The sequence below is a fragment of the Rhodotorula toruloides genome, assembly GCF_000320785.1.
Source record: "Rhodotorula toruloides NP11 unplaced genomic scaffold Scaffold13, whole genome shotgun sequence".
NCBI classification, from domain to species: Eukaryota; Fungi; Basidiomycota; class Microbotryomycetes; order Sporidiobolales; family Sporidiobolaceae; genus Rhodotorula; species Rhodotorula toruloides.
This window is the reverse complement of record NW_015622973.1, coordinates 204,847-231,568: the sequence shown is the minus strand read 5'-3', so window position 1 is coordinate 231,568 and position 26,722 is coordinate 204,847. Positions and strand designations below refer to the sequence as shown.

At 62.4% G+C, this 26,722-nt stretch overlaps 13 protein-coding genes across 13 annotated transcripts in view; 5 read left to right on the top strand and 8 right to left on the bottom strand.

Annotated features, from left to right (window-relative positions):
• The window catches only part of RHTO_01406 (Thaumatin, pathogenesis-related protein), a gene marked incomplete at both ends in the record, with an annotated part of 1,337 nt that extends 194 nt beyond the window's left edge, over positions 1–1,143 (top strand). The window contains 7 exons of the mRNA XM_016415088.1: positions 70–154; positions 226–249; positions 318–363; positions 418–459; positions 524–705; positions 770–967; positions 1,031–1,143. Of these exons, the coding sequence (XP_016272878.1) occupies positions 70–154; positions 226–249; positions 318–363; positions 418–459; positions 524–705; positions 770–967; positions 1,031–1,143 (690 nt within the window). The remainder of the gene's footprint in view (positions 1–69; positions 155–225; positions 250–317; positions 364–417; positions 460–523; positions 706–769; positions 968–1,030) is intronic.
• Positions 1,144–1,589: 446 nt separating this feature from the next.
• RHTO_01405 (calcium binding protein 39) lies at positions 1,590–3,280 on the bottom strand (the record flags this gene model as incomplete). The annotated part of the gene is made up of 10 exons (XM_016415087.1): positions 1,590–1,631; positions 1,693–1,812; positions 1,893–2,102; positions 2,159–2,218; positions 2,279–2,351; positions 2,411–2,506; positions 2,561–2,679; positions 2,738–2,841; positions 2,899–2,959; positions 3,161–3,280. The coding sequence occupies 10 exons, from the start codon at positions 3,278–3,280 to the stop codon at positions 1,590–1,592; spliced, it is 1,005 nt and encodes a 334-aa protein (XP_016272877.1).
• A 623-nt stretch (positions 3,281–3,903) lies between these two features.
• On the bottom strand, positions 3,904–6,923 carry RHTO_01404 (chitin synthase activator; the record flags this gene model as incomplete). The annotated part of the gene is made up of 3 exons (XM_016415086.1): positions 3,904–4,034; positions 4,121–6,415; positions 6,566–6,923. The coding sequence occupies 3 exons, from the start codon at positions 6,921–6,923 to the stop codon at positions 3,904–3,906; spliced, it is 2,784 nt and encodes a 927-aa protein (XP_016272876.1).
• A 492-nt stretch (positions 6,924–7,415) lies between these two features.
• On the bottom strand, positions 7,416–8,178 carry RHTO_01403 (beta subunit of the sec61p er translocation complex (sec61p-sss1p-sbh1p); the record flags this gene model as incomplete). The annotated part of the gene is made up of 4 exons (XM_016415085.1): positions 7,416–7,438; positions 7,502–7,575; positions 7,861–7,986; positions 8,105–8,178. 4 exons carry the CDS (start codon positions 8,176–8,178, stop codon positions 7,416–7,418), a joined length of 297 nt encoding a protein of 98 aa, XP_016272875.1.
• A 449-nt stretch (positions 8,179–8,627) lies between these two features.
• On the bottom strand, positions 8,628–9,666 carry RHTO_01402 (nascent polypeptide-associated complex subunit beta; the record flags this gene model as incomplete). The annotated part of the gene is made up of 6 exons (XM_016415084.1): positions 8,628–8,633; positions 8,701–8,724; positions 8,802–9,043; positions 9,123–9,185; positions 9,322–9,432; positions 9,597–9,666. 6 exons carry the CDS (start codon positions 9,664–9,666, stop codon positions 8,628–8,630), a joined length of 516 nt encoding a protein of 171 aa, XP_016272874.1.
• A 237-nt stretch (positions 9,667–9,903) lies between these two features.
• Positions 9,904–11,515, top strand: RHTO_01401 (peptide chain release factor 1; the record flags this gene model as incomplete). The annotated part of the gene is made up of 6 exons (XM_016415083.1): positions 9,904–10,182; positions 10,311–10,763; positions 10,825–10,926; positions 10,997–11,086; positions 11,154–11,300; positions 11,360–11,515. The coding sequence occupies 6 exons, from the start codon at positions 9,904–9,906 to the stop codon at positions 11,513–11,515; spliced, it is 1,227 nt and encodes a 408-aa protein (XP_016272873.1).
• Positions 11,516–11,880: 365 nt separating this feature from the next.
• On the bottom strand, positions 11,881–12,449 carry RHTO_01400 (protein of Dolichol phosphate-mannose biosynthesis regulatory family; the record flags this gene model as incomplete). Its single annotated transcript, XM_016415082.1, has 4 exons — positions 11,881–12,102; positions 12,229–12,290; positions 12,359–12,383; positions 12,447–12,449. The coding sequence occupies 4 exons, from the start codon at positions 12,447–12,449 to the stop codon at positions 11,881–11,883; spliced, it is 312 nt and encodes a 103-aa protein (XP_016272872.1).
• A 248-nt stretch (positions 12,450–12,697) lies between these two features.
• Positions 12,698–14,149, top strand: RHTO_01399 (uncharacterized protein; the record flags this gene model as incomplete). The annotated part of the gene is made up of 3 exons (XM_016415081.1): positions 12,698–12,936; positions 12,998–13,636; positions 13,693–14,149. 3 exons carry the CDS (start codon positions 12,698–12,700, stop codon positions 14,147–14,149), a joined length of 1,335 nt encoding a protein of 444 aa, XP_016272871.1.
• Positions 14,150–14,335: 186 nt separating this feature from the next.
• On the bottom strand, positions 14,336–16,829 carry RHTO_01398 (ribosome assembly protein Noc2; the record flags this gene model as incomplete). Its single annotated transcript, XM_016415080.1, has 6 exons — positions 14,336–14,945; positions 15,015–15,379; positions 15,460–15,766; positions 15,846–16,069; positions 16,131–16,460; positions 16,515–16,829. 6 exons carry the CDS (start codon positions 16,827–16,829, stop codon positions 14,336–14,338), a joined length of 2,151 nt encoding a protein of 716 aa, XP_016272870.1.
• Positions 16,830–17,194: 365 nt separating this feature from the next.
• RHTO_01397 (thioesterase family protein) lies at positions 17,195–18,078 on the top strand (the record flags this gene model as incomplete). Its single annotated transcript, XM_016415079.1, has 3 exons — positions 17,195–17,437; positions 17,514–17,577; positions 17,654–18,078. The coding sequence occupies 3 exons, from the start codon at positions 17,195–17,197 to the stop codon at positions 18,076–18,078; spliced, it is 732 nt and encodes a 243-aa protein (XP_016272869.1).
• A 215-nt stretch (positions 18,079–18,293) lies between these two features.
• RHTO_01396 (uncharacterized protein) lies at positions 18,294–19,706 on the bottom strand (the record flags this gene model as incomplete). Its single annotated transcript, XM_016415078.1, has 3 exons — positions 18,294–18,452; positions 18,521–18,742; positions 18,927–19,706. 3 exons carry the CDS (start codon positions 19,704–19,706, stop codon positions 18,294–18,296), a joined length of 1,161 nt encoding a protein of 386 aa, XP_016272868.1.
• A 232-nt stretch (positions 19,707–19,938) lies between these two features.
• On the top strand, positions 19,939–22,009 carry RHTO_01395 (chromatin structure-remodeling complex protein RSC7; the record flags this gene model as incomplete). Its single annotated transcript, XM_016415077.1, has 5 exons — positions 19,939–20,289; positions 20,371–20,473; positions 20,532–20,807; positions 20,873–20,899; positions 20,955–22,009. 5 exons carry the CDS (start codon positions 19,939–19,941, stop codon positions 22,007–22,009), a joined length of 1,812 nt encoding a protein of 603 aa, XP_016272867.1.
• Positions 22,010–22,238: 229 nt separating this feature from the next.
• On the bottom strand, positions 22,239–26,478 carry RHTO_01394 (uncharacterized protein; the record flags this gene model as incomplete). The annotated part of the gene is made up of 3 exons (XM_016415076.1): positions 22,239–23,195; positions 23,258–23,512; positions 23,575–26,478. 3 exons carry the CDS (start codon positions 26,476–26,478, stop codon positions 22,239–22,241), a joined length of 4,116 nt encoding a protein of 1,371 aa, XP_016272866.1.
• Positions 26,479–26,722: the final 244 nt, after the last annotated feature.

The following is a 26,722-nucleotide window of genomic DNA, read 5'->3' as shown; positions in this document are numbered from 1 at the left end:
CCCCCCTCTTCTTCCCTGCTCCTCCTCCCTTCTTCTCCCGAGCTGACGCGAAGAAGGGCGACGGAACAGGCCCTCTTCACCTCCGCCGGTACGGCTCCCTCCCATGCGACAGGCTGGGAAGCGAAGAAGGGTACGAAAGTCGCTTTCAAAGTCGGTGCGTTTTTGTCCTTCCCTCCCACTCTCTTTCTCGCTTTATAGGTAAGCTGACGGTTTGGGGGTGGGTAGCGGAGGATTGGAATGGCAGGATCTGTACGTTCTCACTTTTCCCGCTTCTCGAGCTCGATGGCGCACGAGCTGACGAGGTACCGGATGAGCAGGGGCTCGCACGGGCTGCAAGTTCGATGGCTCGACTCTTCCTTCGACGTGCGTCTACCCCTCGCCGAAGAGAGCGTCGTATTGATGGACTAAGTGCAACAGCTGCGTCACGGGCGGCTGCAACGGCGGCCTTGAATGCGCGCGGTCCGTCCTCCCTTCCTCCTCCCTTCCCTCCCTCCTCCTAACACTCCTAACCCTCCGCTCGCAGCGTCGGCGGCACCGGCGTCCCACCCGCCACCCTCGGCGAATGGAACCTCGCCTCGCCCGACCAAGACTGGTACGACGTCTCGGCTGTGGATGGGACGAACGTTCCTATGAGTATCGCGAACGACGCCGGTTGCGCTCAGCCGAGTTGTATGAAGGACATTAACGAGGTTTGCCCCACTGAGCGTGCGTTCATACCTCCTCCTTTTCTCCGCTTCTTGACGAAGGAGCTGATGAGGAGGTGGTGCAGTCTCGGTCTACGACTCGACCCACTCCACCGTCCTCGGCTGCCTCACCTCATGCCAATCGCGCGCTCTCACTCCCGTCCCCTCAAACTCGGCCAACTGCTGCTCCGGGGCATTCGACACGCCCGCCACGTGTCCCAAGGAGAACGTCCAGTACTACGAGGTGTTCAAGAGTAACTGTCCTGATGCTTATGCGTATGCTTGTGCGTCGTGCTCCTTTCCTTTTCTTGTGAGGACGGGGATTGACGGTTTCAAGCGAGGTGCAGACGACGAATCGAGCGGGTCGGCGCTCTGGACTTGCCCGAAGGCGAAGAAGGCCAACTACACCCTTACGTTCTGTATGTACCCGCTCTCTTCCCACTTCGATGAACGGCGCTAACGCTTGACGCCGACAGGCCCGTAAGCGGGAACAGCGCAACGCACCCGTCTCCACCCTCATCTTCCGTCTTACCGTCAGCTGGTTCTGCTCCTTTCCTCTCTTGGTACTCGCATACACACATTCTGTGCAACGTTTGTCCCCTCGGCACCTTGTCCTCTAGACTCCGAGAGAACGATTTCTCGTAATGGTCGGCGCAATTCCTCCTCTCATTCGCACACACGGATGCGAAAGCGGGTGGAACGACGTGTGCTTGCAACAAGGACCTCAGACGGAACGCTATGCGAAGTGGAACAAGCTAGGGGGGAAAGCGAGGGGGAGGAGGGTATCGAGAGGCGAGCGGAAGGGAATGTGGGAATAGTTGCGAGGCGAGGCGTGGTGTGGTGGAATGAACGACGAACGACGGGATATACAGTGAAGCGTGGTGGAAGGGATCGAGTAATGAGTGGTCAGAGAGCCTCGATTTGCTGGAGGAGGAAGCTCTTCTCGTCCTGCGTTTGTCCAGTTAGAGTCAGCGACAATCTGGCAGAGAGGGAGAGAAAGCGAGCGCACATTGAACTGCTCGTCGTCGCGGTCGTTGTGGAAGTTGCGGAGGAACGCGATCAGCTTGTCCTTGTTCCGCCGTAGGATGGCTTCAATCTGAGGCGGCTTCTTCGGGTTGGCGACGAAGATCTGCGCACCGTCGGGTCAATAACTCAGCAACGCTTCCACAGTGAAAGGAAAGAGTCGCAAGTCGAGCGCGGCACGCGCACCTTGAAGACGTGAAACGCCTCAAACTGAATGTTCTTGCTCCGGTCCTTGAGGAGGTTCATCATGACCTTGAGGTTCTCCTCGTTGGCGATGTAGCGCGTCATGACCTTGAAGTTTGTCCGGTCGAGCAGGATCTCGCCGAGGAGCTTGAGCGACTGACGCTTCGTGACGTAATTCGAGGACTGGACGAGGAGCGAGTAGTGCGAGAAGAACTGCAAGCGGCACGACGGTGAGCAGATGACGGGACGCAGTTCGGGACGGAACGCACCTGGTCGTAGTTCTCGTCAAGGTATTCAGCGACCATCGGTTTGTGCCGAGTGAGCGTTTCCTGTGCGGCGGAGGCGTCGTCAGCGGAAAGTTCGCCTTTGTCTTGACCTTGGATATGCACCCGGAAGTTTGCCTGAGCATCGCAAGCGATACCGAACGTTGTCTGCTCGATGTAGTCGATAAAGTTGTAGAACCTGCGCACCGGAAGCGGTCAGTCTTGCTCACATCGTGTCGCACAGCCGCCCCAACGCACTTGTCCGAGTACAACAATATCCGTGCGAGAGGCTCATGTCGCAGCATCGCCCGCAGAATCATGCCCGTGTTGAGCGCGACATCGGCGTTCTCGTATCTGCACGGCGAAGGTTAGCCAGCGGTTCAGGACAGTCGATGAGCCAGTACGCGCCCTTTCAGCGCTGCAAAAATCGTCTCCTCCTTCGCGCTCAGGTGTTCCACCGTCGGCCACCGCGTGCCGATCTGTCGTCGAAGGAGGTTATTGAAGATTTGCGATACGTCTTTCCGTGCCTATCGCTCGTCGTCAGTCGTCGGCCTTCTAGCAGTCACAGGCGTAGGAAGGACTCACCTCAAACTCGAAACGCCAGATGTTGTGCACGAGAAGCTGGAGGAGGTCATTCGCGTAGACTTCCTGAGCGAGTTGGGCGATAATTTCGGGTTGAGGCTCGGTCTCTGCGATTGGATAGGTTCAGTAGTCGTTCTTGATCGCACAGACAGGCTCAGACTGACCGCCGTCACCGTACAGAAGGACCTTCATCTGGAAAAGGTACTTGGAGATGTCCTCGTTCGCCTGTGAGATCAAGAGAGCGACTGGTCAGCCTGCCGTCCGCCGTGCGAGACCGTTCAACCGCTGCTCAACGTCTCCTGTCCCTTCTCACGCCCTGCTCATCTCCATACCGCACTTTCCCCCACCTGACGACGTTCCACCGAGCTGTCACGCCCATCCTCCCTCAGAGCGAGAGGAAGCCAATGGCCAAGCGCACGAGCGCACCTTTCTCTTCTGCTCTGGGCCGACCTGCGGACTATCGAGCTTGTAGATCGCCTCGCGCAGGCTCCGCACGAGGTCGGGCGGCGCCTTGGTCTTTGACCCAGACGGACGGAAGAAGTTCATGGTTCGGTGCGCTCGGGCGTGTGTCGAGGTGTCTGTGTCGTGTTGTGCCGGTCCAGCAGGCACTTTGAGGCGAGAGGACGGGAGGAGGGCGAGTCCGAGGGGCGTTCAGGAGGTCCGAAGTTGAGGGAGGCGTGCGCGGGCTCTCGGTGTCGCCCTGTCGCTGGAAAGGAGTCTGGCAGTGACGCGACGAGCGAAGCAGAGCTCAAGCCGCAAGCGAGGCGCAGCGGAAGCGAAAGTGAGCGAGACGAAGGAGGGAAAGCGAGGAGGAAGAGGAGCGACGAGGACAAGTCGTGTTCCTCCGCGGAAGCCAGTATGTCGTCCTACAGTTGCATGTTGCAGATCAAACAAAGCCAGAGCGGTACAAGATAGGAGAATCGGAGGGGAAGAACGAAGGGGAGAAATGCGGCCTCGACGGCATGAGCCTGCGAAAGAGGCGACTGCTCGACGAGGCATGGGTACCGAAAGGAGAAGAGGGATATTAGGCGTCGTGTATGCGTCGTGAAAAAGGCGCGGAGAATAGGTCTATGGGCAGGAGGAGTGGGTGAGAGGGAGGCGTCGTGGGGCGGGAGGCGGCGATTGAGGTGGAGCGAGGGCGTCGAGTGGCGAAGGAGGCCGTCGCGTCCTTACATTACGACGCACTCCGTCTCGGCGTCCTTGCGAGTCGGGCGCTTCTTGCCGCCAGCCGCACCTCGCTTGTCGGCTCCGAGCTTCTTCAGCTCGGTAAGGCGTTGCATCGCGCGCTTGTTGCCTTGAGCTGTGGACGCGCAGACGCCATCAGCAAATGAACACGATGCAAACGCGTGGCATCGCTTCGCAAGCGAGAAAGCAGGTCCAACTCACCAGCCGCACGCATGTACCACCGCTTCGCCTCCTCGAGATCCGCCTTGACGCCGATACCGACCTCCGAGTAATAGCCAACGGCGTACTCAGCCTTCGGCAGGCCCTTGTTCGCCGCCCGCCGCGCCCAGAGGTACGCCTCGCTGTCGCTCTGCTTGAGGACGCCCTCGCTGCCGGTCAAGTACCATCCGCTCAGCGCGAGCTCCGCATCCGGGTTCCCTCGCTCCGCTGCGCGGGTGTACCACGCAATCGACCGCCGAGGGTCGACGGGGCAGGTTAGGTTGCCGAACTCGTAGCACGACCCGAGCTTGAACTGCGAGAGCGGGTAGCCGAGTTGCGCGGCCTGAGTGAAGAGTTCGCGCGCTTGTGCTGGGTCGTAAGGGACGAGAGTCGGGACGCCTTGCCCGCTAGCTTGTTGTTGCTGGAGCTGAGCGGCAGCAGCTTTGCCGCCGAGTGTCGCGGCCGAGAGCAAAGGCGGAGGCTTCTCGTATAACGTGCCGAGCTCGTGCAAGGCGTGCGGCGTCTCCTCGTCCGCCTGCGACGCTGCACGCTTGAGCCACGCGAGGCCCTCCTTCGGGTTCCGTTGCTGCCCGAGCAAGCCGTGCAGGAGGATCATCCCGAGCTTGTACATGCCCGCCGTGTCGCCCAACGCCGACGCCTTGCGGTAGAACAGTACTGCGCGAGCGTAGTCCTTCCGCGTGCCGGCGCCGAGCTCGTTGCAGACGGCCGTTCGGTAGGTCGCGGCCGAGTGGTTCTGCTTGGACGCCTGGACGTAGAGGTTGTACGCCTTCTCGTGGTCAATCTGCAAGCCGAGCGAGCCATTCCCAAGGCAGTTCGCAAGGAAGAACTGCGCGTCCGCATAGGCGGGCTTGCCGAGCCCGCTCCCCTGCGTCGCGAGCCGCTTGATGAGCTTGAGCGATTCGGCGACGAGCGCATCGCGGTACTTCTTTGCCGCCTTGTCGTCGGCGTTGGCGCCCGAATTGAGCCGCTTGGCCGCCTCGATGAGGTACTTGGCAAAGTTGAACTGCGCCTCGGGGTCCGGATCCGCCTTGATCCGCTGGCGATACTCGTCGACAGATGCCTTCGTGATCGGCGGACCGGATGAGCTCGACGAGCCCGCTGTACCGGTCGAGGCTGAAGTCGGGTTCCGCCGCATCGTTCCGCCAGGAATCTGAAGCGACGACTGCGACCGCGCGAGCGAGTTCGTCGAGCCCTGCGGTGGTACACCGAGTGACGAGACGCTCGAGACGCCGCGATGGAGATTTCCGCCATACGGGCCTGCCGGAGGACCAGGTGCGAGACCAGGCGCTTTGGACGGGTCGAGTCCGAGTTGGCCGGTCGCGGCGGCGTAGTACGGGTTTTGCGCGGCCGCCATCGCCTGGTAGTCGGGTCCCCATGTGCCGCCGTATCCTGGCTGAGGCTGGAACGGCGGACCTTGTTGGTAAGACGGGCCAGGCTGAGAGGGGAAGCCAAGGTGGTTTGCCGGACCAGCCGGGTAGCCACCCATGTGCGAAGGAGGGAAGAAAGCTGAGGATGCGTGTTGAGAAGGAACAGGGGAAGGAGGGACACCAGAGCCACCGAAGTAGTCGCCGCCTGTACCCGGGTAGGGCGAGTTCTGCATCGCGGGGACGGCGTGAGGCGGTTGAGGGATGTTGGACGTCGGTGCTTGGCCGCCGTATGCGTCGTCGTAGGGGAGGTAGCTGCCGCTGCTCGGTGGTCGACCCGCGTCGACGTCCGCGTAACCTTCGACTCCGCCGAGCGAGTCTCGCTTGCCGTACAGCGGGGCGTCGAAAGCGCCGCCGTACCGACTCGACGACGCCGACGTCGTCCTGGCATGCACACCGCCTGCAGGCCATCCACCAGCTCCTGCCCCGCCTCCGCCAAACGAATGCCCAGGCCCGCTATCGACCGAATAGACGCTCGCCGTTCCATCTCCTCGTCCCCGAATCTCCATCGCTCCGTCCGGTCCGTGTCCAATGGACCCAATGTCGTTCGGGCTGTACCGCCTTCCCGCCGACGCTGACCCACCAGGCGCCAGGTCGCTGCTCCCTCTTGACCCCGCCCCTCGCTGCTCGAACCGCATGTTCTCGATCCCAAGGTTGAGGTCATCGATAGCGGGTAGTCGAGGGAGGTCCGGAACATCGAAGGGGGAGAAGGTCGAGCCGTTCACGCTCGAGGCCGGGAGGGAGGGTAAAGGCGGGACGGAGCTGGGCGAGCCGGGGACGACGGCGAGAGAGGGGGAAGAGTGGTTGCCCTGGTTGTAGAAGCCAGAGTTTTTGGGCGGAGAAGAGGCGTACCCTGTTGATGAGGGCGTGTCGGAGGGTTCGAGAGCGAGAGGTGTGAGGAGGAGGAATTCCGTCAGTTACCAAGGTCCCCCGGCGCAACAGGCTTGACAGAGCGTGTAGCACTCTGTCTTGCCATGCAAAGCGGCCCTCGACCGTGACTCACCTTGTCCGATAGCACCCCACTGACCCTGAGCGTGTTGCGGCGGGACCAACCCCCTCGTCACGGCACTCGGTTCGCCAGGACCGCCATAGAACGAATCGTCCATCGTCTGGCTCCTCAACGGTGGGCCCTTTGCTCGGCCGGAAGCTGTTCGTGTGGGCTGTTGAGGCGGCGGAGCGGGTTGAGATGGGACGACCGATGACGAGGAGCCTGCTGCGTAGGGGTTGGCGGGCGGGAGGTGTGGGTCGAAGGAGGGCGAGTCCAGCAAGGGCACAGGCGTCATCGAGCGAGGGGTCGAGCCAGAGGTGCCGTGTGTCGAGGATGGCGGCGGAGTGTGGAAATGGTAGTCGAGCGGGCCCATTCTGCCGTTCACCCGGGTACTCGCAGACACTGCAGGGACTAGCACAGTCAAGCACGACCTCCCGTGAGCAAGCGAGAGGGAAGAGGTCGACGACGACGTCGTTGAAGCCAAGACGGCTCTGTCGATGCGAAATCCGCAACCTTTTCAGAAGCTGTGACCGTCAATGATGCAGTCTTGTAACGATTTTGCAACACCGTTGAAGCGGAGCCGGGTCCGCTCGCGAGACGAGGCAGCCGTTATTCTCCTCCCGGACCCTCGACTGCAAAATGGCTGATGTTACAAGACAGCGAGCGCTTGAAGCGCCAGAGACAACCTGCGACGACGACCACAATTCAGACTCCTGCATGCACCTCGTGCGCCTCGTTCCGACTGCGGTTCCCCGTGTTCCTGGCTCGTCGTTTCCGTCCTTTGAGGCGCGAGAAAGGGTGGTATCGTGTGGATGCGGCGGCGGGAGAGGGAAGATGCGGTGACAAGACAGTACGTGCGGAGGGATCACTTGGTGAAGAAGCGGACGACTGCAAGGCAGCAGAAGCGTCAGTACGAGCGGAAAGGAGACGATCAGAATTAGAAGGACTCACGCTTGCTCAGGAGGTGCAGGCTGACGACGCTGAAGATGAAGACGACTGCGAGGGATAGGACGATGACGGGGTCGCTGTTTCCAGATCGTTGCAGTCGGCGAAGGTGTCGAGGGCGGAGAGGTCGTCGTCAAGGAGGAGGCATGGGAGGGCAAGTCGTGTGAGCGGAAACCGTCAGCGTGCGCGTCCGTTGAGCGCTTCAAAATCCACGTCTGTCTCCCTCTAGCCCATTCGTAGCCTTCCACGCCGCCCCTCACCTCCTCATCGCGCTCCACGTCCAAACCTCGCCGTCCAACCTCGCCGTCCAACCTCGCCTCCCCTCCTCCGCCCAGACGAGCCCGCAGAAAGGGAGCCAAACGTACACCTTGAGACCGGGCGCCTCGTCCGTGTACAGCTTCATCATCGTGCTCGAGCTCCCGCCGTGTCCTGCCGCCCGCGCCGAATGGGGCACGTCGTCCTTCTTGCCGTTGAGCGCAGCGGCGCGTCGTCTGTTCCGTCCATCCAGGTCACACAAGTCGGATCAGCCACACGCAAGAGTCAGCACGCGGTGTGAGGAGGAGAACGGCGCGCGGTCGACGAGCGTGGAGATGAGGACACCACACGCACCGCATCTGCATCTGCGGGCCCTTTGCGCCGGGAATGCGAGCGGGAGGAGTGCCGGTGCGAGGTGAGTCGGCCATCGTAGCGAGCTGGGCGTGGTGCGAGCGAGGACAAGGAGGACGAGGGTCGACCCGCGAGGAGGACAGGGAGCGGGGGTGGGTCAACTCGCTCGAGGACGCGCTGGACTGCGCTGTTTGCGTTGTTGGGACGGCTAGCACACAGACAGCAGCCAGTCGGACGCAGTTCGCAAGTCTCTCTCTGTCCCCGCCTGGTCCGTTCAGAAGGGTTGCAGGAGGATGCACCACCAACGATTCGTAGGAAGGCACACTCTGTAGTTTTTGGATTCGTACGTCCGACGAGAAGGAAGAGGTCCAACCCAAACCGGCGCCCGGGAGGTTGCGCGGCGAGAGAGAGGGAGAAGAGAAAAGGAGAACTGCGAAGATGGTGCCGAACGAGAGTCGGCCGGGAAAAGGCGTAGATGCGTGGGATGCGAGAGGGCAAAAGGGAGACGAAGAGAGACTGTATCCGTTTAGTTCTGAGAGCGCGAGGACGGAGCGTTAGTGGGGGTCTGCAATCAGCAAGACGGCAGGCTGGAGACGCACAATATCCTCAAGCTTGACGCCCTCCTGCTGCGAGAAGAAGTAGCGAGTGAGCGATCTGGCCGCCATGAGGACAAGCAAAGGAGCCAAGCGCGCAGACGCACCTCTGCAGGAGCGGCCGCCTCGACCAACTCGGGCACCTCCTCGTCGTCCGCCTCCTTGTTCTCGCCCTCCGCGCCGCCCGCCTGCGCCGCCTGCGACGCCTGGTACTGCTCCGCGAAGCGCTTGAGCTGCGCCATCGTGTCCGGGCCGAGCTGGTTCAAGACGTTGGGCATGAGCTCGGCGAGGTCCTTGTGCATCCCGCGGCCGTAGATCGCGTAGACGTTCGAGCCGGCGGCGGCGTGGACTGTGAGCGTGGGCGAAGTAAACGAGTCGCTCCTGGGTCAGCCAGCGGAGAACGGAGGAGGCGGAGGAAAGAGACGGACCGGTCGGGCGCTGGAAGTTGAGGACAGCGGTGCCGTTCGTGAACATGTTGACCTCCTCAACGGCTGTCCATGCAGGGAACACGCGCAAAGAGCGAAGCAGAACGCAGTCAGCCTCGTCGTCCTCCCCGCTAGACCGCCCTCTCGGGCAACCTGCACGCGACCCGCCATTCGCGAACCGGAAAGTAGCAGCAGGACGCACTGCCAGCCGACTGGACGTTGAGCTTCTTGAGCTGCGCCTGGAGCTTCTTGTCATCGAGCGCGGCGACCGGCTTGGGAGCGACCTTGCGACGCATGGGCTGCTTGGCGCCGCCTGCGAAGAGGGCCGCGCGAGTTGTGCAAGCGAATCAGTACACGCTAGCGCCATGATACTGCACGAGTCCAACCATCCAGGCGCCGTTGCCGCTGTGTTGCGGGTCGTCGCTGGATGGGGACGACGAGGGGACGGCGCGAGACGCTGAAAGAACGCGAGCGCACCGATCTTGAGCTGCTGGGTGCGAGCCTGCAGCTTCTTGAGCGCTTCGGGGTCAAAGTCGGAGCTGGCCATGGCGAGTTGAGCGGGTGGAGCGAGACGAGCAGCAGGCGAGCAGTCGAGGAGAGGGTTGGCGCGCACCACAGCGCTGTCCCCGCTTTCCTTTGGCTTGCCTGGGTTGGCGAACTGCTCGAGGCACTATTGCGGACCGGTCGGGCAACTCTGCGCAGCTCCCAACTCGCCTCATCCTGTTCTTCCTCCTCCCGACTACTTTCCCCTTAACAGCCCGCAACTAGCCCTCACACCGCCGCGATGACCCCAGTAGCACGCTCGATACTTCGAGCAACCGGCCAAACCCTCCCTCGCTGCACCTGCAACCTCGCCGTCCGCCCCTTCACTCTCCAGCGCCCTCAATCCCGCTCGTATGCCGCTCCTCCCCCTCCGCCGTTCGAGGAACAGATCATACAGGCTGCGAGGAAGGTTCTGGAGGAGGGAGACAAGATGGACGAGGGGTCGATTGAGGCGGCGAAGCGGAGTAAGCAGTTGGAGACGCTGAGGGCTGCGCTGAGAGACGTCGAGGCGGCAGAAGAAGTGAGTCACGGCGCTTAGAGCGTTCGATCACTCTGGCTTTACTTCCGATCGCTGTGCTGCGTCACACTACTGGGTTTCGAGCGTGCCAGTAACCTTCCGACGTATCTAACGACGTCTCCTCGAAACAGACCCTTCTCGAACTCCTCCAACTCTCCGCCTCCGAATCCGATCTCGACCTCCGCGACCTCGCAGAAGCCGACATCCCCGATGCCGAAACTCACCTCCGCGAGGCCCGACGAACACTAGTCTCCGTCATCGCCCCTCCACCAGCAGCCAACTCTCTCTCCGCACTCGTCGAGCTCAAAGCCGGCGTAGGAGGGTCCGAGTCGGCACTGTTTGCGGCCGAGTTGGTCAAGATGTATCAGCGGTTAGCGACGAGACGAGGGTGGAAAGCGAGCGTGGTCGAGTACACGTCGCTCGAAGGAGCGGGTTTCGGGAACGCGTACAAGGAAGCACTGGTCGAGGTCAGTGGAGATGGAGCGTTCGGATACTTGAGGCGAGAGGCGGGTGTGCATAGGGTACAGCGTGTTCCAGCGACGGAGAGTCAAGGACGAGTGCACACGAGTACGGTCGCCTGCATCGTACGTTCCGACCCTACCCCTGCCAGGATGCACTCAGCTCACAGTTTTTTTGACCTTCCAGGTCCTGCCGTCCGAGTCGGGCAATCAGCAGATCGAGGACGACCTCTTCGAGATGAAGGACGTCAAGGTCGAGACGATGCGGTCGCGCGGTGCCGGTGGTCAGGTTCGTTCCGCCGTCGACCTCTATAATTCTGTCTGCGGTCCCGAGCTGACGACGTTGCTCGCGCGAACAGCACGTCAACAAAACAGAGTCGGCTATCCGCCTCACGCACTTGCCGACCGGCGTAACCGTCTCGATGCAAGACTCGCGTTCGCAGCACGAGGTGCGTCTTGCTTACAATCTGTAATCTCGCTTTCCCGCCGTTACTGACCACGGTTTCCCTCACGCAGAACCGAACAAAAGCTTTCCAAGTCCTCCGCGCTCGCTTGCTCGACCGCAAGATCCAGGCAGACCAAGAAGCGCGGCGGTCGATGCGCCGTACACAGTTCCGCGGCGCAGACAGGAGCGAGAAGATCCGGACTTACAACTTCCCTCAGGTGCGATTGTCCTTTCTCACTTCGCTTTGCTTCGGCTGAGCAGAGTTTCGGGTTGACAGGGTCGCTTGACGGATCACCGTATCCCGCTTACGCTCTCGTCGCTCGAGGACGCGATGGAAGGAGGCGAGACGCTCGACATCATCAACAGCGAGCTGGAGGAGATGGAGAACCGCGAGAAGATGGAGGACATTTTGGCGGGGATTGAGGAGAGCTAGATGTTCGCTGGAGATCAGGGTAGAGCTATCGACAGGCCAACGCACCGCGCAACTCGCAACTCGCATTCGCATTTCGCAACCTCCCGCATTGTCCACGTCGCTAATTCCGCAAACGACTCGCCTGTCTGGGCGCCGCTGTACCTGACGCCTGACGCTTCATGCTAGATCTCGTCAATGCTCTGCTTCTCCTGCTATGATCCTTCCGCCCCTTCGAGCGCTCAGTTGGCGAACCCGACGGGACGAGCCGGTTCCGGTTCTGGTGCTTCGGCGAATGTAGTCGGGCGGCTGCGACTAGTCCGTCTTGATGCTGCGCTGTGACGGCGACGGCTCACTTCTCTTGCGCTCGTATGCGACCCATGTCCCGCTCAATCGCCCTTCCTTCTCATTCCTCCCGCGCTATGCCGTCCTGCCACCATTTTCAGCCGTCGCGCTCGCTCCTTCTTCCTCGCCGTCTCGATCAACACGAAGCCGGTGACCATGCCGACGAAGCAGAGGCCGAAGAGGAGGATGAGGGCGGGGAGGCGGATTGCCCATTCACGAGAGAGCGGGAAGAGGATGAGGAGCGGAGAGGAGGGCGGGAGGAAGGGCTGTGATGAGCCGTTGCGAATCGCAGGAAAGCATGGGAGGACGTAAGAGGGACAGGAAAGCGAGGCGTGTGAGCAAAGGAGGGTCAGCAGGGCGTCCCCTTCCAGACAGCGCCGCAACCGACGCACGCTGAGCAGGGTCCATAGCGTGTAGTAGAGGAAGAAGGAGATCGAACACAGCAAACCGACGCCTGTTCGAGGCAAAGAAGCGATTATGAGCGAGGACAGGAATCCGCGAAACTGGCAAGAAGGTCCGCACCGCCGACGGTACGGTCACTAAGCGTCTGAGCATTGTACAACGTCGGTCAGCTCAACAGTACCTGCGGCGAGTAGGGGAGAAGACGCACCATGACTGTTTCCCTTTCCTCGAGCCGCTGCACGGTGACAGCAGCCTTAAGTCGCGGGTCTGAAGCACGACAGGCCAGACTAGTACATCTGAGCAAGCTTCGAGTACTCGAACAGCCAAAAAAGCAGTTGTCGCCGGCTGAGGTGGCTCGTTGAAGGCCAAGAGGCGACGAGCAGGTTGGGAGACAACCACTCGCTCGCTCTCGCTCTAACTGGGTTGTGAGGCTCGCTGAGGCTTTGAACGTGGCTCATCATGCCACCCAAGGCCGGCCCTAGCCGCGGCTCAGCCTCCAGCGGCGCAACGAACTACGGTTCGCTCACCGACATCGTCTCGTCTCTCACACGAGCTCAGGTTGGCTCGGCTGCGACGAGCGTGGCAGACGACGAGCTGGACAAGCGCATTGCAGAGATGTTGCTCAAGGAGGCGAAGCAGAAGGACAAGATGTGGGGCGAGAGAGGGACGAGGGCGTACTACGACCCGGACAAGGAGAAGTGCGTGCGGTCGTTCTGGCTTCCTGTAGGGCGAGTGCTGACCTTGAGGCTGGGTGCGCAGGACCGCGGCCATCCGCAAGCCGAACACTCGCTTCCTGTCTGCCGTGATCCGAAACGTCGACGACCATAACACCGCTCTGCGGCGAGCAGACGAAGCTGCCGCCCGCAAACGCGAGCAGGAGGAGCGGCAGGCGGTCGAGCAGTGGAGGAGAGAGCGGAGAGGCGAGAGGGGGAATGATGGGGACAGGCGACGGCGACATGAAGACGAGGAGGACAGGCGACGAGTGCGGCGAAGACGGGAAGAGCTGGGCCTTGACGAACACGAGTCGAGAAGCGGAAGTGACGCAGGACGACGCCTTGACGAACGAGACGAAATCCGAGAACGACGGGACGGCCATCGCTCGTCTCGCAGACACGGACGTCGATCCCGTTCGCCATCTCCTCGGAGAGACGACGACCGGCACAGTCGTCGATCCAGTGACTCCTCTCGCCGACAAACTGCCGAAGACGATGGCCGTAACCGTCGACGCGACTCTCCTCGACGGGAAGAACGAAGTGACCGGCGCAGTTGGACGGTCGAAGTCGAAGCTGGGCCCGACTCGCGGGACAAAGGAAAAGGGAAGGAGCGGGATCTTGACGAGATTTTTGCCGAGGTCGATGCGGAAGTCGAGCGGCAGAGGCATGCTCATCGGTCGAAGCGGTGCGTCCTTGTGCGTTTCGCTCGCACTCTCTTGTCGCTGACCTCGCATTGTGCAGGCACCGCCGCTCTCCCTCTGCTCCCCTCCCCGCATCGCCTCCGCCGCCAGTACCCACCGAACCCCTGCCCTCCAAGATGGACCGCTACTTCTCCGAGAACTACGACCCTCGTCTCGACTATTCGCTCGACGATGTGACGGACCGCTCGACGGGCTTGATCGCGGAAGGGGCTTTTGATACATGGGATCGAATGCTGGATGTTGTCAAGGCTCGGAAGGAGGACAAGAAGGAGAAGGAGCTGAGGGAGAAGCTCGAACGCAAGGCTGAGAGGGACAGGATACGGAAGGAGCGCGAGGAGCGGAGGAAGAGGAAGCGCAGACATGGAAGTGGGAGCGACAGCTCGAGCGAGGAGGAGGTTGGGCCTCGCTACGACCCGAAGAGTGGGCTGATGGAGATGCAGTACGCGAAGAAGGGCAAGACGAGGGAGTGGGATCTGGGGAAGGAAACGCCAACTTAGTAGCCCTTCGCCAGCAGACAACGTGATGCGTCTTCTTCGTCAGACCGGCCAGACTGCCAGACACAGCCGTTCGCGACAGCTGCGTCTTTCTCGCTCGCGTTCTCGCAGACCAGGCCTTGCCATGTGACGAGCTCAATGACTGGCGCATTGCAAGTCAAGGGAAGCACGGAAAGACCGCCTCCACGCCTAGATGTCCTCGGCCGCATGCGCCGCGCGCTCCATCGTCGCCTTCTTCGCCTCCCTCAACTTGCGCTGCAACTTGAGGTGCGTCCCCATCGGCGTCTTGTCCGTCTCCTCATTCTGCAAGAACCGGTCGACCTTGTCACGTTTGTTGGGCGCGAAATCGACCTTCTCCCGACGCTGCTCGATCCACTTGGTGTTCGACTCGAGCTTCTCAACCAGCTGCTTGACCGACGCGACGAGCTTGCCCTGCTTCGCTGTCGAGGCCTTCTTTGCGTGTCGTCGAAGGGTGACGATAGCGGGGAGGGCGAGTTCAGGGAAGGCGATGGAGGTCGAAAGCGCGCCGTAGTACTCCGTCAAGAGGTAGACGAGTTCCTCGACGAGCGCATCGGCATACACCCGCGTGCGCTGGTACGCCGTCGGACACTTGAGGTAGTAGTCCCAGTCGAGCGGCTTGAGCGTCGAAGGCTTGTTGCGCTTGGTCAGTTCGGGCGAGTTGAGGATCTCGAAGAGCGAGGCGGCGAGGGGGATGTAGGTGCCGGTGCGCGAGACGATGCGGAGGAGGGAGCGGATGAGGTGGAAGCGGAGAGGGTAGTAGCGGGACGTGGGGACGAGGCTGCGCCAAGGCAGAGTGTAAGGGTCAGGCAAGGTCTTCTGCAGTCGGAAAGGGAAGACGCGGACGCACCGGATGGCACCAAGCGCAACCTGAATGAGCGGGTACAGCAACTGCTGCAACGGGCTCTCTCCCATCTCCGCAACCCTCTGCTTGTCCGCCGCCGTCGACAGGACAATACTCCAAAAGTCGACCGCATGGACAAACTGCCAGTTGTAAACCGACTTGAACGCCTCTTTGCTCGCGTCCTTGACGCCCTTGCGGAGGAGGACGGCGAGAGAGCGGATGTAGCTGAAGGCGAGCTGATACGCGAGGTCGGTTTCTTGCTTGCCCGAGAGGAGGAAGAGTTCGGAAGCCGAGTACTTCATGAGCTCGATGGCGGGGAGGGTGTGGACGGAGGTTTGGCGCGAGGCGGCGAGGAGAGCGGCGTAGGTTCCCTGTGCTCCACAACGGCGAGGGTCAGTATCGCCGCCTCCCATGGGCACAAAGGCGTCTCAGCGGGTGCCGACAGACGCACCTTCATGATCGACTCCCGCAAGCTATGGTCCGCCGCAATCGCCAGCTTCCTCAGCGCCGCAAACGCCTGCACCTTCGTCTCATCGCTCGCGCCGCCTTCGTACACTCCAAGCAACATCTTCACCAGCCCCCTGGCAACTTTCCGGTTCCCGACGATCCAGGGAATAAGGTTGGCGGATTCGGTGACGGCGTAGGAGGGGATGTCGGATGTGGAGGAGACGGTTGAGAGGAGGTTCTGGAGGGAGACGAAGTAGGATTTGAGAAGGCGTTGGGCGATGGCGTATTGCTTCGAGTTGGTCGAGAGTTTGCTGCAGGCCGACGGGAGCACCCATCAGCGTCAACTCGCGAGAGCGAGGTGAAGCAAGAACGAAGCGGACGGCGACTCACAACTTCCCATTGACCTCCTTGAACGGCACCATCGAGCTCAACACAACCGGCGTATACTTGAGCGTCGTAAGGACGAGCTTGCGGAACAACTTGGGGTCGTGGATCTCGTAGTGCTCGGCGTGCGCCGAGTCCGATGTCGAGGGGAGGTCGTCGCGGTCGATGCCGGAACTGGCGGCAGAGCGGAAGGCGTGGAGGAGCTTGCGGAAGGAGCGGAGGGAGCGGGTCTGCGGGCGGGCGGGCGTGAGTTGAGGAGGTTACTAGAGATAAAGAAAGAAGGGTACGCACCTCGAGGATACTCTTCTGCCAGCTCCGCAGCATCTCCTTCGTGAGCGTGTGCTCGTTCGCCCCCTTCCTCGCCTTCTCCTTCCCCTTGCCCTTCTTACTCTTCTTCCCCCTCGTCTCCTCCTCATCGCTTTCCTCGTCGTCCTCCTCGTCGTCCATCTCTGCATCGCCGTCCGCGTCAAAGTTGAGCAACTCGGGGTCGTTGTCTTGGAGGAACTTGTAGAAGGCGGGGTCCTTTTCGGCCAGGGCTTGCATGTCGACCATCGGGTTTGAGTCGGATTCGCCGTCCGAGAGGCCAGAGAGGTCGTCGTCCTCCAAGTCGGATGCGCCCTCCTGCGTGGTACTCTGTCAGCCTTGCATCGTACGCAAGCGTGAAGTGCAACGCACCTCTCCCTGCTCCTCTGCCTCGTCGTCGTCTCCCAATCCTTCGGCACCAAGCACGCCGTCGACATCAAAGTCCTCGTCCTCCTCTTCCTCCTCGACCTCCTTCTCCTTCCTCTTGCGCTTGACTTCCTCAAACTCGTCCGCGGAATCGACATCCTTGACCTGCTGGTGCGCAGGCAAGACGCCCTTGTTGCGCCTCGCGTCCCTGCCCTTCTTCTTCTGCTCGAACGCCCGCCGTTTCTGCCTCGCTTCGATTTGGGAAGAGAGCTGACCGCTCTTGAGGAAGTTGCGCGTCTGCTTGCGCTTCGAGATGGCCATGGTTGGCCGGGAGGAGGAGAGGCGGTGCGGGAGAGTGGGAAAGGACGGGGCAAGCTGCGAGTTGGGTGCAGGGGCTGTTTCCGAGTGCTGTGGGTCTAGCTGTGTGCCCTGTGAGCCAGCTGGTGGCAGCGGTGGGCGAGAGTAGAGCACGAGAGGGAAGTGCGCTCGCTCGAGCTCGAGGCAGACTGATGAAGTCGCAACTTGCTCTGGGTGGTTCCGGTGCAGCCCAGTAAATCAAGTTGTAGTATCACAGAATTACTGCAGACATCTCCCAGCCCGCGCACGCTGTTGTTCGAGTGCCCGCCTTCACCGGACCTTCTCATCTCCGACGACGCCGTCCTCGCCCTCGTCGACATCGACGCCGCATGCTCAGACGCCCAGCAACGACTCGCACAATGGCACACGCACCAGCCCGACTCGCGCAACTCACACAACACCTCGCACCGTCGTCCTCGTCCAACTCGACGTCGACTGCCCCACACCGCGCTGCCTCGTCCAGCGCCACGACGGGCGAGAAGGCGGGCAAGTCTGTGCGACCACAGCCTCCGAGGGCGAGCGAGTTCCGCTACTTCTTGCCGTTCCAGACGAGGTGGGCAGACAACGACAAGGTGCGTCCGGATGTCCTCCTCCTCGCGTGGAGTGAAGTAGGCGCTGAGGATACCGCTTCATCATGTTGATGCACAGTACGGACACATGAATAACGTCGTCTACTCGCTCTACTTCGACAGCATCACGAACCACTACCTGAGTCCGTCATCCCCCTTCCTCCTCCCTCCCTTCTCCTCCTCCTTTCCAAGCTGACCTTCACCCTCTCCCGGTTGCAGTCCACCAAGTCCCCCGTCCCCCTTCCTCACCTCCTCCCCTCGGCCTAATAGTCTCCTCCTCAACATCCTACGCCTCATCCCTCTCCTACCCCTCCCCCGTCGTCGCCGCTCTAGCAGTCTCAAATCTCTCTGCGCGGTCTGTCACTTGGCGGATCGCGTTGTTCGAGGGGGAGTACGTACCCCCTCTCGATGCAGGCGGAGAGGTAGGGATGGACGGCTTTTCCCTCGACTCGTTGCGTGAAGGGGCTGTTGGGCGGAAAGTGAGGGTCAAGAAGGACGAGAAGAGTGGTGAGGAGGTGAGAGCGGCGGCGTGGGGTGAGATGGTGCATGTCTTCGTGGAGGAGGAGAGCCGGAGGCCGCTCAAGGAGCTGGGGGAGGGGTTGAGAGGTGCGTTGGAGAGATTGTTGGTCCGAAGCGAGGAATAGATAAAGAGGGGCTTGAGAAGAGCGTCGTCGAGCGTATGAGCTGGGCGAGCTGCGCGGCGCGAACCGCAACGAACGAAGCGCCCCTCCCTTGAGACGCACTTGTAGCGACATGTCGAGTGTTACACCGTTCTACAAATCACGTCAGACGATACATGCATATGTCCCAGAGACTAGCGAGAGTCCAGCTGCCGCGCCACGCACCACCGCACCGTCTTTCACCTGAAGCGAAGCCTCGGCGCGGACCCGCCCAATCCCATCGCGCTCCACTGTTCATGCATCTTGTGGAAGAGCATCTCGTCAATGAGCTCGATTCCGTATTGCTTGCGCCTGACGTCCTTGACGCGGTCTGAAGGGCGACGAGGACATTTGCCGCGCTGCGATGCGATGTCGTGCAAGCCTGTCAGTCGGCCGCGAATCCTGACGAACAGGGTCCGCGACGCACGTCGGGGTCATCGCGCAGAGCTCGGTCACGCCAATCGCATTCCGCCTGGCTCGGCAGCTCCAGCCATTGAGGCAGCCTGTCGAACAGCTGCTCAAAAACCGATTGCTCGACCTCCTTAGTCCAGTCGTGCGATCCAGTCACCATCTGGTCGTCATCCGTACCGGCGTTGCGGATCCACAGCATGATGTAGTTCATAGATCGGAGGATTGGGTGGTCCTTCAGCTGTCGCCATGTTCAAGAGGCCTGGCATGGGCAGGCGAAATCAGCGTGTGGCGTGACTAGCGAGTGTGACGGGTGTGCATACAGAAGCCAGCATGGACGAGGGCGTACAGCGGAACCAGCTGTGTCGAGCCACAAGCGGCGTCAACCGGCTGCGTATGGACTTGAGCGGCAAAGGTCGACTCACACCCTGATCCTCGTAGTCAGACGTTGTGAAGACGAACTTGGCGGGCGCCCAGCCGACCATGCCGTCTTTGCGCGAATGCAGGACGATCATTTCCGGCTTGAAAGGCGCAAAGTCGATACCGCGCGCGAATCTCCGCTGCTTGAATTGCCACGTCCAGTCCTCGCTCGTCAGGAAACCCGGCTCGACGAAGACCGTGTTCGGCTTCTTCTGCGCATCCGGTCCCTCCTTCTCCCTCTCGCGCACAATCTGCGCCGCGCGCTCCATGCACTCGACAAACGTCTCGCCAGCCTCCTGCCTGACCAAGTCGCCCTTCTCCTCAAACTGTCGCTTCGCAACCTCCTCCCACCGCTCTTCCTTCTGCCGAAGCACTTGCGGCGGGAACCACGAGTCGGGGCGGTCTGGCTTGCCGCCTCGCCATCCCTCGCGCTCGAGGTCCTCGAAGACGCCATGGCGGCCGACGCAGAAACTCTGGCGCAATTCGCTCGTGAGGTAGTCCTCCCATTCGCTCGGGTAGGTGTTCACTCGCTCTGCGTAGTGGTCGCAGAGCCTGAAGAGGAGGGCGACGAGAGCGGTGATGTCGAGCGTGTTGTTCTCGACGTAGGCGAGACGCTCTGCGATGTCGGAGATGGCTTCGCGCTCGTCGCGGGGAGGCGGAGAGGGTGAACGGGAGGGCGCTCGAGGAGGTGGGGCGGCCGCAGGAGGAGGAGGAGGTGCTGGAGTTTGTGTGGGAGCCGGCTTGGGAGGGCGAGTGCGCTTCTGACCGTTCTTTCCGCGAGCCATAGCGTGCAGTCAAGTCCAGCAGTAGAAGCGGAGTGACAGGTCGAGGAGAAAGGATTGCGCGAGGAGGGTTGGCGAGCTATCTCACAGCTACATCGCTCAAGCGCGTCCAAGAATTAGCTTGTTGGACACTGAGAGTCCTACTGAGCAGCTCTACAGCCGCTTCCGTGCTCCCACCGCGTCCTTCCCCTTCAGCGCCTCCGCCCAAACCTCATCTCTCGACCCGGACACAAACATGGCGCCGTCCGACTCTGAGGGCTCCGTGTACCAGCCGGAAGACAGTCCACCGGCTGCATCGTCCTTACACGTAGCGGCGCGCGCCCAACCAGGCCGCATCGCCCGCGACTCGTCCGCCGTCCTCGACTTCTCCCCTTCTCTCGCGTCGTCCGCAGTTCCGACAGGCATGAACACGAGCGCGGTGGGGACACCGATGGGTAGTGAGGTCGGAGACGACGCGTATGGCGAGGGCGAGGACAGCACGGCGCAGGCGACCACTACCGAAGCGACACCCGACCCGCAACCTCAGCCAGCGAAGAAGTCGAGGGCGCTCAACTTTCTCAAGAAGAAGGAGCCCAAGACGAGCATTGTGCGTGGAGTGTGTTGGAGTGCGGGGCGGGGCGCGTAAACTGACGGCTATCCCGCTCTTGCTTCGCTTGTGCCCGCACAGAACATCAAGGGAACGGTCTACCAGATCCGCGACGACGAGATCGTATTGCCTGACGACCCGCGCGGAGAGATGAAGATCGACTCGTACGGCAACTTGCTCGGTGGTTCGTCTCCCTCGACTCAAACTCATTTGCTTTTCGAAGCCAACATCTCGTTTGACAGGCCGACGGTGGAAAGTGCACACCTTTACCTCACCCTTGCGGCCGAATCAGAACAAAGTCTACATCCTCTCCATCGACGCCGCCCGTGCCGCCGGTTTCCGCGACTCGCTCTACTTCTTCCGCCGCAACCCGACGATACACAAGCTCACGTGCAACCAACAAGAGAAGGACAGGCTGATTGAGATTGGGCGGTTGAGCGGGAACCTGAAGAGTCGTGCAGTGACGATGGTGGCTGCCAGGAACGTCTTCAAGGTGATGGGCGCGACATTCGTCCAGGGTGCGTTTCGTTCTTCCGCCGACGCTCGTCCGGAAGCTCATGCTCACCGCTTCCTTCGTATGCAGACGGCAAATACGTTGTTGACGACTACTGTACGTTCACCATACTGTCTCTCCGGCCCCTTTCGCTCACCCTTTCTCCCCGCAGACGAGGACAAGGCAATTGCCGCCGGCCACAAGCCTGGAGAACCCGCCTTCCTCGAGGCGTACGACCCCGACAAGGATACCGGCACCCTCGCAACATCGAAGGGTAACGCCCCTCCTGGCGCGACGACTCTCGGCCTCAACCACCTCATCGGCCATCCCGGCAAACCCAAACTTCCCGGCGCAGACCTCATCGCGTCTCAGCTCGGCGGCGGACCCGTCGCGACTTTCGGAGGACAGGGGATCCAGCCTTTCGGGCGGACGTGGGATCCGACAGCGAAGAAGGCGAAGCCTGCGGCGCACTTGACGTGGCAGAACTGGATGCACGAGTATGCGAAGAACGTGCGAGACGAGAATGCGAAGTTGGTTGCGGTGCGGAGAGGGAACGTCGGGCAGGTTCAGGTCGGGTTGAACGTGGAGGAGCGGGAGGAAGACTGCTGGGAGTGGATCGAGGAAGAGTACACTGACGATGAGGAGGAGCCGGCGCCGTCCGTCAAGATGGAGGAGGCGAACGGCACTCCTGCGCCTGGTACGCCAAACGCGGCACAACCCGGCTTCTCCGCCGGCCTCGGTTCTCTCCCCAGTCTGCCGCCAGCGGGCCTCTCCCTTCCACTCGCCCCGTCCCTCCTCCCCCCTTCCGCCGCCGCCTCTCCCGCACCCGAACCGACTCCTCCCCCTCCTCGACCGAAGAAACGCCGCATGGTCCGCGTCTACAACCCGATCCGCGGCGTCTACGAACCCGAGACGAACGTCCCGCACGTCTATCGCTCGACCCAACCACGCGAAGTAGTCGAGTGGGAGCGGGCGAGCAAGATTCCCCGGACCAGCAGCGAGGTGGCGGATGGCGAGGCGGAAGCCGCGACGGAGCAAGCGCGAGAGGCGGCAGCCAAGTTTGGGCTGGCGAGCATCGAGTATCTGAGCGACGAGCGCGTGTGGGCGATGGAGAATGGCGGGAGTACGGTTGAGGACGCGCTTGCGGCGAGAAAAGGTCGGGAAGACTTGCTGCCCGGCATGTGGGACTTCCTCGAGATTGCGCGACAGGAGGGCATAGCGGTGTAGTGTACTTGTTGTCATGCATTTAGCGGGGTCCTCGCATCGTCCTCAGCATCTCGCGGCGCGGGTTCTCAGTCTTGCAAGCTGAGCTCCGGGCTTCGATGCAGATGCGAGGTAAGTACGCTACTTCGAGCGAGGCGGCCTGAGATGCGGCTCGCGCAACAACAAAAGGATGGGTGCTTGCGAGACTGCGGTTGCGGAAGAAAGGAGATAAGCACAGAGGGGCGAAAGAGGGTCATGCGGTGGGCGGGAAGTCGGGAGACGAGGGGAGAGGGACGTCGACTGGTGATGCGGGCTTGATGGCCTTGGAGAGGTAGTTGTCGGCTTTATCTTCGGGTGGCGAAGGCGGGAAGGCGACGCGCGGTGTTGGCTCGCCAGACTCGATGGGCGAAGCGAGCGATTTGTCGGAGAGGCCAGTGACGAGAGGCGGAGACGCATCGATCATTGGTAAGACACCATGGCCTTGCTTGGCTGTCGGCGCAGGTGCGTCCTCAGGCGAGTCGCGTCCCTCGGGTGTCGGCACTTCGAGCTTGGCCGTCGAGTCCTCCGCCGAATCTGCTGGGTGGGCGAACTCGACGGGATCCAACGTCGGCGAGACGTCGAGGACGAAGCTCGGGACGGAAGACGCGTGTCCATTCGGGACGAGAGCTGGCGAAGCGCCGAACGGGATGTGCGAGAGGTAGGACGGCAAGAAGCCGATGTACTCGGGGTGAAGGCGGAGTCCATCTTCGCTCTCGCCGACAACTGCACCGCCTGCGATTGGCTCGCCATCGTCGATATCGATGCTCGGGATCTCGTCCTCGTCCAGCAAGCTCGAACCGTCCTGGTCGAGTGCCTCCACGTCACCGACGTAAGACGAGCGGCGAGACGGCGAGCGACGCGGGACAGGGCGGTGACGCAAAGGCGCATCGAGGACGATGACAACATCATGGTCGTCGTCGTCACTAAGCGAGTCGGCGGTGGCGGGAGGGATGGCGAGAGTAGGTGACGGCGCGCTAGTTTTGCGCTTCCCGTTTGAACGGCGACGACCGATACCGTTCGGCTCGTTTGGCTGATACGACTGACGACTGCTGCGGCGGCGATTGTTGCTGGACTTGGGCGAGGGAAGGAACTGGGGAGAGCGAGGAGGACCGAGTGGGCGGGGACTACTGAACGAGACAGCGTCGAGGTCTAGCCAGGCAAGCGGGTGGACCTGCACGAGCTAGGGGAGTCAGCTGAAGATCCGGCGGAGCAGAAGAACAGAGCGGAACTCACGCCTCTGCCCAGCGGACTGCCTGCAACAGCAACCTCCGCCTCTCCCGCTCCCGGCACAGCAAGCCCGTTTGGTACAGCTGCAGCCGCAGGTACGACAGGACTCGAGCTCGCCGGACTGGGCAACGACGGTGGTGGCGCGTCAACGTGATCGGCGGAAGAGCCGTTCGTTGCGCGGGAGACGGCTTCCTCGAGTAGCTTGATGCGAGCTTCGGCGCGCATCGCGCGAGTCGCAAGTGCCTTGAGTGCTTCTTGGCTCTGCGCCGCGAGCACAGTCAGCTCGAAACAAATGAGACAAGGCGAAAGAAGACAGGACGCACATCAAGTTCGCTCGCGCGCTGTTCCTCCTCGAGCACCGTCAACCTCCACCTCGCAATCTCGAGCTCCTTAGCCGTCCGCTCGCACTCCATCTCCGACTGCTTGAGCTTGTTCTTCCAACCCGCGGGCGGATCACCGAGCTGCACTCCGCCCGAAGTCGTCCCCTCGCTCGTCGATCCGTTCGAGACGTTTCGCATACCCATCTTGTCCGTCCCAACGGCCTTCTTCCCCGCTCCACCGCCGGGGGACTGCTTACTCCCGCTCCCGAGCGCAGCGACGGACGAGACGCTCGACGTCAGCCGCGGCCGCTGAGGCGGGTACGCCTGACCCGACGCGCGCGCATATTGCTGTTGTGGCTGGTACGCAGCCTGTTGGTACGCTACCGCCGCTGCCGATGCCGAGGCAGGCGAGGGCGAGCCGAGGTACGCTGGGCCAGGGCCGGTAGGCGTGCCGTTGACTGTAACGGACGAGTAGGGGTATGTCGTTGCAGAGGGCGGGAACGACGCTGAGGTTGGAGAGGCGGCGTAGGCGGATTGAGGCGACGCGAAGGAGGCGACCATCGGTGAAGCGGGGTGCGAAGCGGCGGACCAAGTCCCGTTCTGGGTCGGAGGGGAAGCGATGGCCGAGAGTGAGCAAAAGCCGCTCGGAGTCGCAGGAGTTGCCGTAGCGGGTAAGAGGAACCCGTCGTCCTCGCCCATCGGTCCAGTCGACATCCCTCTCCTCCTCGACGCGCCCTGAACCTGAGCCTGCTGCTGCCGCTGGACGTGAAGCGCCATAGCCTGCTGATACGTCGCCTGGACATGCACAGCCTGAATCTGCGCCTGCGCCGCGAGCGCCGCGTACGCCTGTTGCTGCTGTTGCTGCTGCTGCGACATCCCCGGCGGGACGGACAGAGAACCCCCTCTCGAGGGCGGCCTCGAAGCCTGGTGGTGCGCCGCCGAGGACTGCGACATGAGCAACTGGTACTGCTGGAGCTGCTGGAGCTGCTGGACTTGCTGAGGCGACCATGGCGGCTGAGACTGCGCGGGCGTCGTCGTGGTGAAGGACGAGCTGAAGGACCGCTGAGTCGGGAAGGGCGAAGACTCGGGCGAGGTCCAGCTCGGCGTGCGCATACCGCCGAAGTAGCCGTCCCTTCCTGCTTGTCCGTCGACCGTCCCTTCCTCCCTCTGCGCGCGATCCATCTCCACCCCCAAGCCCTGCAAACTCGACCTCTTCCTCACCGCGCCAGCCGGCCTGATCGTCCTTCCACCCTCCGCCGTCGCAGCCGTCAAAGGCGCCACCGCTCCCCCTCCTCCCGCAAATCCACCCGCCGAACTACTCCCAGCGCTACTACTCGCCGTACTTGGCCTCCTTCCCCCGCCGACACCGGCGAGAGGCACGTTCGTAGTGCGAGGGCTTGAGGAAGTGGAAGGAGTGGAGGGAGTGACAGAGGGGGATTTGCGAGGTGCGGCGATGGCGTTGGGCATTCCCACTACTCCGCCTCCCCCTGCTTTCCCGCTCGACTCGACGGTGCTCGACTTGCGCTGCGCCTTCCTCGCTTTCCCTCCCTCCGCCGAGGCCGACGACGAAGCAGGCGTCGACGCGCCGGACCCCGACCCGCCTGAAGCACTCGAAGCGACAGCCAAATGTCCATTCACCTCGATCGCCGACGACCTCCTCCGCGTCGTAGGCGAATGCGCGCGGCGAGAAGAAGTCGGAGAGCCGGATGGTGAAGAGGTGGGAGGGATCGTGCTGCTTGGCGAGCGGGAGGGCGAGAGAGGGGGCGAGGTGAGAGGAGGATAAGAGGACGAGGAGGCGGATGAGGAGTGAGCGGTGGCGGGTGGAGGAGCATCGGTAGGCGTGGAGCGGAAGGAGGCGTGCAGGTCGAAGGGGATTGGGAGGATCGGAGGGCGCGGAGCGGGCGCTGCGAGGATGTCGGCGCGAGCGAGGGGAAGAGGGGGGACCGAAGGTGGATCGTCGGGAGGTGGAGGAGGATCTTCTCCAATACATGCGCGACCGCGAGGAGGCGAGTCGCTCCTCGGTGTCGGGTCCGAGTCGAGGCGCTGGATCTGCGGTACCCGCTCGTCTTCGCGCCGCGAAATCGCCTCCACTTCCACCTCATGCGGATCCGTCTGTACGCCCGCATCGCTCGTCTCGACCCTCGTCCAGCCAGCGCAAGAAACGCCAACTTCTCGCATGACCGGTTTCGGACTGTGCGGTCTCGAGCCCTGCGAGTGTGAGAGCGACGGCGAAGGTAACCCTCCTCCCGCCGCCGTCCCACCCTTGCCCTTCCTTCCCCTCCCCCTGCGCGTCGAGCCTTCCCCCTGCACCGTCTGCACCTGCAACGCCGAACTGACCGCATCTCCATCTACGCGCGCCGGTTCCTCCGTCTCCTCGACCAACCGTTCCTTCCCCTTCCCCTTCGCGCTCGCGCTCGCCGCCGCCGCCGTCCTCCTCGTCACCGAGAAAGCCCCGCTCGCTGCGCTCCCTATCCGTTTGAGGCCGGAGAGGATCGCGGCAGAGGTCGATGCAATGCACGCGGATGAGGTCGAACGGGAGGGGAGGTAGTCGGCCGCCGCTGCGAGAGGGGCCTTGAGAGCGTCCCGCAGCCCGCGCGCCTTGCCTGCCTCGTCCGCGGGAGAAGCGGCGGATGAAGTCGACTGAGCGGCCTCCTGCGCCTGGATGATGCGGTTGAGCGCTGCCTGCCTGCGCTTCTTGCTCGCCTTGCTCGACGTGTCCTTTGGGAATCGCGGGCGCAGACGGAGAATCCAGAGCCCGCCGCCGAGAAAGGCGACGACGAGTCCGAGAGCGAGGAGCTGGGAGTGGGGCGCGGAAGCGAGCGTGTCGAAGGGCGAGTTGCGCGCTGGCTGTTGCGGTGCGAGTGTGGGCGTCTTGTGCGATGCCACTGGTCGCTGTGACTCGCCCATCGAGCGCTGTGCGGCGGCGAGAGACGGGGTCGGAGGCGTCGGAGGACGGGGAGGGAGCGGACGCTGCGCTCGTCTCGGGACGCAGTGGGCGGGTGGTTTGACAAACTTTCTACGCAGGCATTGTGCGTCTGGGTGGTTCTGCGGGCGGTACCTTGGCGGGGCGGGCGTGTACGCTGACCCCGCCGTCGGGCGAGAGCTGTTCGACGAGGAGCGTGAGCGTTGGCCGTGCGAGTCCGCGGATGCA